Here is a 12,227-nt window from a genome sequence, read left to right as displayed (position 1 = left end):
TGACAAATGAATCTAGAAGAAATCACAACTTTTGAACTCATATGGAATATAGTTTATTAAAGCAAACAGGAGTACCAAAAATATCAAACAGAAACAAAAAAAACCACAGATGTAAAAGCTTTATTTGCACTCACTTTTAAAATAACCATTACATTTGTTCTGTTTGCTCACAGATTCTTGTTGAGGCCAGGCTCAGTTTTTTCTTTTTAGATTTTCAATTTTTTCTCATTTCAGCCTAACAAAAATAACAAAAAGTTGCAGTCTGGCAATGAAAGTTACAAATCAACTGTGACTAATATTGCTTACACAGGGTACCCTGATTTGCTTTATATGGTCTAATCTACAAAATCTATATGTTAGTGTGTATAAGGTAGCCCTTTAATCCATGAGGAAAGTGTTTATTGAGGTTACAGAACACAGGAGCCGAGGACCATTTTCCTACTGAGTTCTTTTTTAAACCAGAAGAGTCGCCCCCTTCTGGCTGTTAGAAAGAATGGAGATTTTAGTTACTTTCACTCTGAATTCACTTTTCAGACTAAGAAACTACATCTATGTTTAACACAAAGTCTATGAATGAAGGTCACACAAAAAGGAGGGCAACAAAAACAAAACAAAATCCAGTATATGATGATATGTTGAGGGTGGGGGCATTACTGGACAGGGCAAAGGCTCCACTAATTTTGGACAACATCTAAAGGTTTTGGAGCAATATCGCCATCTAGAGGATGTCTGTTTCAGGTAAGACTTTGACAAACTACATTTTGCACATAATGCAACAGCAAGAGTTCAAATCTAAACTGGTCTGCTTCCAGTTTAGTCCTATCAGCCAGTGAAAATATCAAAGGCGGCTCTAATCTTTTGAGTTGCTGAAGGTGACCCTGGTATTAATCACACATTTATTTTAGTTATTTTATTATATTTTTTTATTTACCTCACAAAGATGTCCCTGAGAGAAGCGACATGTTCATTATTAAAAGGTTTCAACTTTTCATAAACATTTACTAAACTGTCAGAAAGGTGATTTGGGCTGTATGAGCACTGACTGTTGATTTGTGGAGATGAGGTCCAATGGAAGAGCGTAGCCGTGAGACTGCCACATCTTATTAAATCATAGAATAGGGTACAAGGCGTAGCTGGCGAGGCCACAAGCGTTTTGGCCATTCCGGACGATTCGCATAAAGCCGCCTTCACCCCAGCCAGTTCCCCAACTATTGGGGGGGGAAAAGACATTTTTAGGTGACAAAAAGTGGAGGTTTTGGTCAGATGCTATCTTTTTCTTTTAACAATATTGAACAAACCTGTTCTTGATGATCCAGTAGTCTTGGCCTTCTTGTGAGCCATAGCCGACCAGCAGCACTGCATGATTCAGATTATTGGGGTTGCAGTTGGGCTCATCATATATTCCTGCAAAGGAAACATGAACCTACTTAACTGACTTTTGGAAATTTGTGGGAAGCAAAAACAAACTGATAACACAACAGTGACATAGAATAACCCTTAACTCAGAGAAGGAAAATTCTTAGTGACCAGTTGTTAGGGAACATTACTTGTGGTATTTCTTACTTTTTACATGGTGGCTTCTTATACATAAAATGCCCAAATTTTTTAAAAATGAGGTCCTGTGAATGTAAGCTTTTTGCTTGGGGAAGTTTTTTTATTCTTGGATCTGTATGATGTGAAGAAGAGGATATCCTCGGTATGGCACACAGCTTGGGTTGTGAAAACTGATGAGCAACCCACATGCTCTTCACATTCTATGTTTGTGAGGTGTAGGCAACTCAGAATAAAGTTAACCTAAAGGGAATACGGTTTTTAAGGGGGAGGTGCTTAAATTGCACTTTTTAAAGGCAATTTATGAACCAGAGCACCAGTATAAGACAAATGAGGCTCATCTTGAACCATCAATCATGCAGAGTTACTCAATTAAACTCCAAAAATAAAAAACATGAAGCTGAAAATTACCATAATAAGTCCTGTTTAGCATTTAGTTCAATCTCCAACAACTCCTAATGGGAATTTCTGGGTCTTTAGTTACTAAAAGCTTTGTTGTGTCCCCAAGATAGTTGCTAACTTTGTTTGTCTGCTCACTGTTGCTGAGTATCCGATGGGATTATCAAAGCTTTTTTGCTGAAAAAAATAGCTGCCATACAATGAGAACAAAAACAACTAACAACAACAAAGTTGCACTTTGTCACTCTTGTCATATGTGGCTTAATGTGGCTTTGTTAATCTAAAAATTCTCATTATAGCAGCTCTGAGTTTAAAAAGTCCTCTTCTTATCAAAATCGACTTAAGATAACATAACTGTTATTTTTAAGGCAGTTAACCTGAGCTGTAGAACAGGAAGCTTGCATGATCTGCATCAATAGCAACTGTTATTGGTCCAATAGTTGCCAGAGCATCAGCCATAGCTTGCTCATCTCCCCTGGGAATGAACCTGTAGTCCCTGATGTGAGCAACTGCAAGCCTGCTGTCGTAGAAACAGGGCTGAGTGTCCTGTTAAGAGAAATAAATGTTAACCACAGCATGTCCGCAGAATTATTTACTTTTTTATGATGTAGGATAAGACAGCAGAGTCCTACCACTGAGGTGTATGGGTAGGTGTTTGAAGACTCCAGCCCGTTGCTGACCACATAGTCATAAGCATTGGCCATCCAGGCACCACTGCACCCATAGGTACCAAAGGATTTAGAACAATCCACTAAGTTTTGTTCGCTCAAGGATATCAGCTGACCTGTCTTTTTGTACAGCTGTGCCTCTATAGCTCCCGTAGTGCTGAAGGCCCAGCATGACCCACAAAAGCCCTGCAAAGAACATTTAAAACAAAGATCTGATTGTGATTCAGTCTGAATATACCCACTCATGTGATGGAGGGACAGTCTTACCTGATCTTTAACCTCAGTCACAAAACCCATGTTTCTGTAGTCAACAGCATAGCCATCTAAATGCCTTGCATTGTTACGCAGTCTTCGAGCTGAGACTTCTTTCCCTCTCTTTACAAACTGAGCATTCATCTTGGCACCTTGCAAAACCCGGTATTCTTGTTGTGTCTGCAAATGTAAAACAATTTTTGTTCACAGTATCACAGTATTCACAGTTTGTTACAGCAATTAATCAGACAATTCTTTTTTTTTAAGGTCTTTGTGGAAAATAGTAGGTACATTTAGGAGCTGGTTAACTCCGGTTAAGTTCTTTGTTGAAACAAAACACTTCTACTCTACTACTAAATTCTACTAGAACAAAACAATACTCCTTACTAGGTCTCCATATCTATTCATAGCCATACTGAATGACTTCATCCCCATGAGAAACCTTCGGTTGTTGTCTTCAATCAACTGCTTATTCTCCTCCCAGATGGCTCTCCTTTCCATGTCATCCTGATGGTTAACACAGGAAAAGCACACGCAAGAAAAACTCGAATAAATTAGAGAACATGTGGACTTTTCGTTAGAGAACATTTGCACTTATTGTTGTTGTGAGGATTTTAGATGTGGAGGCTGTCTCACTGATTCATCATAGCTTATGCCATATCTGCTTTTCCAGATCTCCCACTCAGTCGGGGCCTCCTCATCTGAGTCTGCCAGCACGTGCTGCAGGCCACTTAGCAGGACGGACAGCAGAGCAGCTTTCAGCAGAAAGCTGGCCTGCTGGACTAGAAGGACCAGAGCATTGCACAGTTGCATTGTGTATATGTATAATTCATCATATTTCATCATATCATGTTGAAAGGATGGCCTCATGAGCCCTCTGACTGCAACTGTATTATCAATCAAAAGAAAAATGGAAATCTAGTCAATATAAAAAGTGTTCTCTGAGCTTATGTTAGCTTAGGTTAGTTTCTTTAAAAATCAACAGTGAAAATAGACTTAAGGGATTTTATAGAACAAACCAACATATAAAAGAGACATATAACATTATATAAGATTAGTTGTTCTTTTGATATTAAACAAAAAGCTCTGGTCAGCTTACCTTCATGCATGTGAGTCTGTTTTGGTCCCATATTCTGAGAGCAACTCTGAACAGTGACACCGAAACAGACCTGCCTTATAAAGCTTGTCAGTAAGTACATGTTACTACTATACTTTAAGTTAATCCCTAAATCAACACTCATGACAGCAGCTGAGAAGGACATTAGTCAACAAAAATAAGATGCTTATCATGCTCCTCCTTGGCCATAGTGCTGTAATCATTTAGAGACAGCTAAAGCAGCAGTTGTGTAAATCCCTCAAATACTGGTTTATAATTGAGCACAACAACCGTCACATAACTGTGCAAAACAAACTGTGAAAGGGGAACTTTATCTAAATAAAAGTGCCAGTGAACTGATGTAAGAAAGCTGAGGGTAACATTTCTGCATTCAAGAGTGCATACAATAAACAGTAGTTAAAACTTAACCAAAAGCACAGAGCTTGCAGGCATACAGATCCGTTGTGTAAGCAGGATTTCACTGCCATATTCGGCTTCATTTTAAGTCATTCATACTCGGTATAATAGTTTATTTTAGCAAAGTTCTGCTACACAAATTTGTATTCTGTTTAGACATTTTGGATCTTTGTTCTGAGAAGATGAGGGATTTATCCTTTCTTTCTTAGAAATGTGAACTAAGGATAACCACAGCAGACTTTTGCTCTCTGAAATAATTTAGGACTAAAACACAAACAGAAAGTTTCAGAGAAAAATCCCCAAGATCAATACAAGGGCTTAACAGAGAGGGATTTCTTTTTCAGTTGCTCCAAATCTTTGCTCACTTGTTCAAAGTTTTAACGTTTTAAACACGAACCACATTATTAATTATTTATTATTATTATTATTATTAATAATAATAATTATAGTTTATTTCATTTATTTAGACTTTAAGATTAGATCCTTGGTTTAATTTTTAACAATGATCTCCTTATATGTATGTCAATAGTGGAGTAAAAGGCGAAGTTTTTTTTTTTTCAGAAATGTAGATTACAGTGAAGTATAGTAAAACACAAATGCTTTAAAATTAGTCTTAAGTGCAGTATTGAGTAAATGTAGGTTGCTTAATAGCCATGGCTTCACGCCATAAATCTATATTTATATACAGTTCATCAGTGTGAGCAGCAGCGCCCTCTGCTGGCCCACGGTGTTGCTCCCTCGCAGGACACACTGCAGAGGATGAGCTCAGCTGATTTTGTGCCTCCCCGTTATTATGTCCGCGATCGGGCGCCGCCAACACCCAAAGTCAGTGCGGCAAAACAGGCGAGTGGCGCTCAACATCTCGTCTAATGAATGAGTGCGCAGGAAGAAGTATGAGTCACGAATGAGGTCTGCAGGATGTCTTTCAAGGTAAACCAGCTTTCTCCGTCCATCATTCTGTGCACGCAGCCTGAGAGGGCCGCAATAAGGTAATTGATCGCACCCGCTTCCTCTTGAAGTGCAGACTTGTTTATTTGGGGGTTATTGAACGATCTGCTATGTTTCACTATGAGCCCGGTGAGGTAGCACTTGCTCTGACATTTGAATGGCTGCTTACTGGCCTGGGCGATCATAGAGTCCAACTCGGTGTGTGTGCATCCGGATTTGCTGATGTAATAGCATGTCAAACGGCCCATGGTACTAGCGTGCACGTGAATGTGCGTGCACAAGTATGTCCACATACCTTTTATTACCGGTACTGAGAGGAAACAAATCATTTTACGCACATTTTGGACATGTCCCCCTCTTCTGAGGACAAAAAGCAAGTCCCCATTATTCATGAGTAACTTGTTAAATTTTATGGTAAAGACTTAAAGTTAGCACAAACTTTAAACCCTAACTTTGGTTGAGATGTGATGTGATGTCATAAATATGATTATTAATCTCTTGGCACACTTTATTGATGACTCACCTGTCATTCATATTCAGGTGCATCACAACACTGAACAGTAACACCTGGATGCACTCTGCTGTCCTTACTGTCTGCTCTCAGCATTCCTAATGCTCTAATGGTAACTTTCAGGTCAGTTTTTGTGTTGTTGTGTGTATTTATCCTCCAGAAGGAAACACCCCTGGCTAATGCTGTGTTTTGGGCAGCGAGGAAGGGGAACTTGGCTCTGCTTCAACTGCTACTCAACAGCGGGCGAGTGGACGCAGACTGCAGAGACAGTGTATGGACACTGCATGCTGTGGCTGCTCAGATGCACACTTTAACCATATTCCACCTGTGGTAGGGACACAGAAAGCTTCAAGCCTTACCTGTGGGGTTCATGTAGTGCATGTGTGTACCATCACAATTCCTCATCCATTAATTGTTTTCTCTCTCTCTCTCTTTGTCCTATAAACAGTTGAAAGTTTTGCATGTTAAGCCAGAAATATGCAGAATTCTGTGGTTTCATCCCTGCCATCACTACACTGTTTACCAGGTCATTGCAACAAAACAAATATGCTCATTAATGTTTCTTTCCAGTATGGAACAACAGCGCTGATGGTGGCATCATACAGCGGCCATTATGACTGTGTTAAAGAGCTTATCATGCAAGGGGCTGATATCAACTACCAAAGAGAGGTATGCTGGGGAAATGAAACCCAATGAATTAACTAAATACTCTTACAGACTCCAAAACATAAAGTGTTGGTAAAGGTGTTTTTACATTGTCAGAATTAGGCAAATACAATATTAGTGAATGAACTTGACAGATGTTGACTGTCCAGGCTTTAAATTTAGATGTGTTGACAGATGGATTTATCTTATTTCAATGGAAGCATACTCATGCTAGCTTTACCCCCTTTGTCCAGCCTTTGTGCTGAGCTAAGGAAACTCACTGTCTGCTACCGCCGGTGAATTTAGAAGGTCACTACAACCTGCTGGCACATAGCTCCTGAAAACCCACTAATTGTTGTTTTTACACTTTCCAGTTTTCCAGACATGGATTAGAAATTCGTCCAGACCAAAAGAAAAATATTGAAGTTTTAAATTGAATAAAGTTTTTAGTCTAGGACTAGACTTCCGCCATGTCTGGAGCACAGTGCCTTTAACTGTTAATTACTGAGCAAAGGTGTGCATATGTGGATTGTTCTGCTGGAAGACCCAGGCTAGCTTTACTCCCTTTGTCCAGCAGTTGTGCTACGCTAAGCCAGTACTGCATCATCTGGTAAATAATGTCTTAAGATCTTGTATTATGTAAATTCATGTGCTTTAAATTTGTTTATACACCCTCTGGCCACTTGATTAGTTACACCTTGGTAGTTCTGGGTTGGACCCCCTTTTGCCTTGGAAAACGTTCCTAAGAGATTTTGCTCTCTATTGGCATGACAGCGTTCAAGTCGCTCCAGATATGACATCCGTGATACAAATATCCAGTTCTACCCGAAGGTGCTTTATTGGATTGGGATCCTGTGACTCAACTAGAGGTTGTTTGAGTAAAAAGGCAGAAATTGATCCATGCTGTTGTTGTTCGTACTAAATTCTAACTCTACATTCTGAAAGTTACAGCAGACTGTTGTCCTATTTTGGTGAGCCTATGTGAATTGTTGCCTCAATTACCTGTTCATAGCTGATAGGCCACAGCAGCGGGTGCTAGTTCTATCTGCTTAAAAGTTAAGGTTTTGTGTTCAGAGATGCACAACATGTTTATGCAACCTTTGCATACCCTGAACGCCTTAGTTGTAACAAGTGATTATTTGAGCTACAGTTGCCTTGGTTTCAGCCCAAAGCAATCTGGCCATTTAATCTGACCTCTGACATCAAGAAAGCAATTCTTGTTGATGTCAGAGGTCTTGCTGCTTGCTCTTTTTTTTGGGACCATTCTCTGTAAACCCTAGAGATGACTGTGCCAGAAAATCTCAGGAAATCTGCAGGGTTTTTTTTAAATACTTGCACAAAGTAACTTAAATTGACTTTCTTGATTTGAACTTCAACAGGTCTACGTGCCTAAAAAGATTGAGTTGCTGCCATGTAATTGGCTGATTCAATATTTTTGTCAATAAGCAGTTGAACAACAAAGAGGCCAGGGAGTGTAGTCTATCAATTTAGTATCTTTTGGATGTGTTTATACGCGGATTTCTCTCACCTACAGGCAGTAGGTCACCAAGGTAGTTTTCTTCCTTTTTCCAACCGTTCTTATGCTAACCGGCTGGTGTTTCACTGGGAAGCGACAGCAAGTTGCTGCTATAGGTTTGGTGCATATAGTCCTCATTAACTCTCTGCCCTACACTTTGGTTATATTTCAACCTTTGTGCTAAGTTCTTTTTCTGTTTTTTTCCCCGCCAAATAAAACTTTCTATAATGTTAGTTTTATGCTTGAGTAGAATCTTATTTGTAAGAAAACAGGGCCATATGTGCAGCAAAATTCCCCCAATTGGACACTTATTTATTCTATTCCTCATGTCAGATATTCATGAAAGGTTATATTGTGTACACCATTAGGGTAAAGTTGAGGTAAACAGCGGTGTCTTTTTTTTTAAACTTTCCAGACAGGTTCTACCGCTTTGTTCTTCTCCTCCCAGCAAGGACACCATGAAGTTGTAAAGCTCCTCTTTGAATTCGGTGCCTCCACTGAATTCCAGACAAAGGTATGCAATAGGGTGCAATGATGTGTATCATGGCCTTTAGAATACTGGGTGTGAAGGAGAATGCTGCAGTGCTATCATCAGACTTCAGAATGTGGAGATAAAGAGACAGCGATGCACAAACAGTGCTGCTGTGACTTTAAAGATATTTTTGTTGTTGCCGAACACTTTAGTCATTCTTGTGCATCCATGTGTGTTTATGTGGCAGGATGGTGGCACAGCTCTCACTGTCGCATCTCAGTACGGTCACTCCAAAGTGGTGGACATCCTGCTGAAAAATGGAGCCAATGTTCACGACCAGCTGAACGTGAGGCTCTTTGCATTTACGTCTGCAGCCTCTCGCTCTCAGTACGCCGTCACTGTCCTGTCTGTTAAGTCTATTTGTCTGTCAGAAACACAATGGTTAGCTGCACACATTGTCCCAGCAACTGGAATCTAGCCTCTCAGGTTTCTGCAGACTGCTGAGTCAGACATGAATCATACTGGGCAGGATAACTGTGTGTTTCCTTGGTGCCATGGAAAAACAACCTGCTTACACAAAAATGTGCTTATAAATAGTACTGATGGAATCTTGTTTTAGTGATGTAGTCTATGCCTAATTGGAAGATTTTCCAAGCAGATTTCGAAAATCTAGTGTGAGGTAATTCTTGTTTTGCAGGATGGTGCCACCCCTCTTTTCCTTGCTGCCCAAGAGGGTCATGTGACTGTGATTCGTCAGTTGCTGTCATCCGGTGCCAAGGTCAACCAAGCAAGGGAGGTAATGTCCTCGCCAAACTCTGCCTCTTTAAAACAGAGCTCTAAACATGTTGTCACCTACTCCTGCTAATTGTCCCTCAATACCTACAACCCCCCTCTTCATCAATTCCCTCCTCCAGGATGGCACTGCCCCCCTGTGGATGTCAGCCCAAATGGGTCACAGTGAGGTGGTGAAGGTGCTGCTCTTACGTGGTGCTGATCGGGATGCTGACAGACAAGTACATTGATCTTTTAGGATTAATAAAGTACATCAAAGTGTACATAAAGGGATTTTTACTATTGATTCCTGCCATTCTGCAGTGTGGAAAGTGTGACATTACATAAGACTAGGAGGCTGCGATCTGTCTTTATAGAAACATTTCACCATAAAAGGTTTTTGATTTGTAATTATATGGACATATAGATTGAATTTGCAACTGTATGCAGATACTTACACTTATATTTAACATTTCAAAGTTGGATGAGAGATTATCTGTTGGTGGGAAACGTGATATAGTCAAAGGCTTTTAAGGATGTGAGTAACTGAAAATGGACTCGTGATTTTTGTGACAATTTTAACAATTGTATGCTTTTTTTGTGTCTTTCAAGGATGGATCAACAGCGCTGTTCAAAGCAGCGCTGAAAGGCCACAATGGCGTCATTGAGGAACTCCTCAAATTTTCTCCATCACTTGGCCTTCTTAAGGTAAAACATGCTGCTGTAGATGTCTGTTTTGGGAAATAGCTATGGTTAAGGCACAACTTGTCAAGCTCTCAAGCTTTTCTTCAACACCAAAAAAATAGTCTGGCACAAACACAGTGTGTTCTTTTACAAACTTAAACATATAGAACAAATTGTTTTATCAGCAATGTTTAGTGGGCTTGTAGATAGATTTTGCATGTTTTGTAGGATGGATGTTACCCGCTTAGAGAAAGTCAAGATAGTGATTTCCTCTTTGTAAAGATTTGAAGATTTGACATCAGTAGAAGCACAGAGAGTAACTTAAAAATATTTGCAAACTATTGATCCAAAGAAACAACATCCCTGGGCAGGTAAAGCTGTGTTTTCATTCCCAGGGATTGCAGATGGAAAATGGCTAATAGCTAAATCTAATACAATATACAACAGTGATATAATCTTTTTTATACATGGACACTAATAATAAAAAGGTTTAAAAAACAACAACAACACTGATATCTTTATGTAGCAATGAGTAACTTGTATGTACAGCACATGACAGTACTGTTGGAATGTAATCAGTAAAAAGGAAATCAAATAATAATAACAATAAAAATCACTGTCTAGGAAAAAATGAATAAGCCTATAGTGTCAAACCAAAATAACGGTGCTAAATTTTATACCTAGATAAAAAATTATTTTTACATTTCCAACTGCTCATAAACAGAGCAAAAGAGGATCTAAAAAAAGCTGAACTATCAAATAAATACTATTAAAAACATATTACTAGTAGTGTCAGACAATCCCAAAAATACCACCCACATCACGAGTAGCTCAGTGCTCAAATAGCAAGGAACACTGGTTCAGAGGCTCTATATCCAGCTCCACTAACAATCAGATGAATTTCCTCCGTGGGCAGCCGGGCAGTCAGAGTGGGTCATGGCTGACAGGCCTGAAACATGGTTACAGAGACAGCTCTCTTCCATCATCGTTATATTCATCATCGTTTATTTGTATAGCACTTTACGAACACACCAGGCAGACCAAAGTGCTGAACAACACAGATCAAAACAACAACCAAATTAAAAATACCATAAAATCATTACATACAATAAAATAAATAAGAAGGTGTCAGTTTCCTACAGAGTTAAAAGCCAGGGAATAAAAATAGGTTTTCAATCTGGACTTAAAGACCTGCACTGATGACGCTAAAAGACAAAAAGACACAAAAAGAAAGTCAGTGGACCTGCCATCCCCATTTCCGTTTTTTGTGTTAAACTACATTATCTGGCTGCTGGCTCTTTCTTTTTATTTAGTGTCCCAATATTAGAGCTGTTAATCAATCTTGTAATCTAATGCTGAACAAGAAAAGGAAGATGCATGCTTGTGAAATACCAGATACTATTAAAGGAAAAGTAATAATATTAAAGAAGGGTAGTTCATATTTGTGTCTTGTCTACAGAATGGCTATACTGCCCTTCATGCTGCTGTTATGAGTGGAAATCTTCAATCTGTTCTGCTGCTACTTGGAGCAAATGCTGACCCAACGCTACTCAATAAGGTGGGATAGCAGACAAACAGCAGACAACCTAAGTATATAATCTCATTAGATATTATAATCAAAGTGTTTCCCATGTATCTTTTGCAGAATAGTGAACTCCCTGCAGATCTGACAAAGAATGATCGCATCCTTAAGGTTTTACGTCCAAAAATCCTGAATGGACACAGCTGATAATGGCACAGGTTCCTGCCTTCACGCCTGTCTGTGTAAGGAGGGGGAAAGAAAACAAGTGTCCAATCCACCCAATTACAACATGTACTGTACACGGTGCTTGCTTTTGGTTGAAATTAAGCTGTCGTATGCCGAACAAACCTGGACAAAGTATAGCGCAACACAAAAAACATTTGTCTTCCATGTGCATCATCCCCTACTGGTCTCCTGTTTATTTGTGTTTATCCCAAGTGTTGTCAGATTTCTATATATTTTGCACTCTTTATTTGCCTTTTTAATAAATGTAATAAAGTGTAATTTTATTTATTAATGCAGGAGTATCTGTGTGGATGTGTAATATTTTTTTGAATTACATTTTATTTGCGGTTGGAAAATGAGCAGTCATGATAAAATAAGGATCAGATATTACGTACACATTTTAATAATACAATGGTATGCTAGTTATGTGACGAATACCCACTAGAGGTCACTATTATCCCTATTAACAGACACCTGTAGCTCTCCTGTGCTGTGATTTAATTACATTAATTCCGTTTTTTCCCTCAAAAACGTTAAAGCGGTTATGAAC

General features: G+C 39.2%; 2 protein-coding genes across 5 annotated transcripts; one reads left to right on the top strand and one right to left on the bottom strand.

Moving 5' to 3' along the window:
• Positions 1-47: 47 nt before the first annotated feature.
• On the bottom strand, positions 48-4,002 carry cts12 (cathepsin 12). Its single transcript, XM_085264712.1, has 8 exons — positions 3,970-4,002; positions 3,507-3,652; positions 3,258-3,377; positions 2,886-3,050; positions 2,583-2,804; positions 2,328-2,496; positions 1,299-1,404; positions 48-1,208 (listed from the first exon to the last, which is right to left on the bottom strand). The coding sequence occupies exons 1-8, from the start codon at positions 3,998-4,000 to the stop codon at positions 1,109-1,111; spliced, it is 1,059 nt and encodes a 352-aa protein (XP_085120838.1). The 5' UTR covers positions 4,001-4,002; the 3' UTR covers positions 48-1,108.
• A 920-nt stretch (positions 4,003-4,922) lies between these two features.
• Positions 4,923-11,969, top strand: ankrd29 (ankyrin repeat domain 29). Of its 4 annotated transcripts, none has more exons than XM_085265718.1 (10): positions 4,923-5,313; positions 6,003-6,223; positions 6,413-6,511; positions 8,419-8,517; positions 8,723-8,821; positions 9,173-9,271; positions 9,390-9,488; positions 9,859-9,954; positions 11,390-11,488; positions 11,576-11,969. In XM_085265718.1, exons 2-10 carry the CDS (start codon positions 6,116-6,118, stop codon positions 11,657-11,659), a joined length of 882 nt encoding a protein of 293 aa, XP_085121844.1. In that variant the 5' UTR covers positions 4,923-5,313; positions 6,003-6,115; the 3' UTR covers positions 11,660-11,969. The 4 variants fall into 4 exon arrangements, with proteins under 4 accessions (XP_085121844.1, XP_085121843.1, XP_085121845.1 ...); XM_085265717.1 differs by having other exon boundaries at positions 4,923-5,372; XM_085265719.1 differs by having other exon boundaries at positions 4,924-5,372; positions 6,003-6,172.
• The last annotated feature ends 258 nt before the right edge of the window (positions 11,970-12,227 follow it).

The sequence above is a fragment of the Mchenga conophoros genome, linkage group LG23 (assembly GCF_057382185.1).
Source record: "Mchenga conophoros isolate Kocher_MC1m ecotype Shallow Benthic linkage group LG23, M_conophoros_male_GT1.1, whole genome shotgun sequence".
NCBI lineage: Eukaryota > Metazoa > Chordata > Actinopteri > Cichliformes > Cichlidae > Mchenga > Mchenga conophoros.
This window is presented reverse-complemented; position numbering and strand designations above follow the sequence as displayed.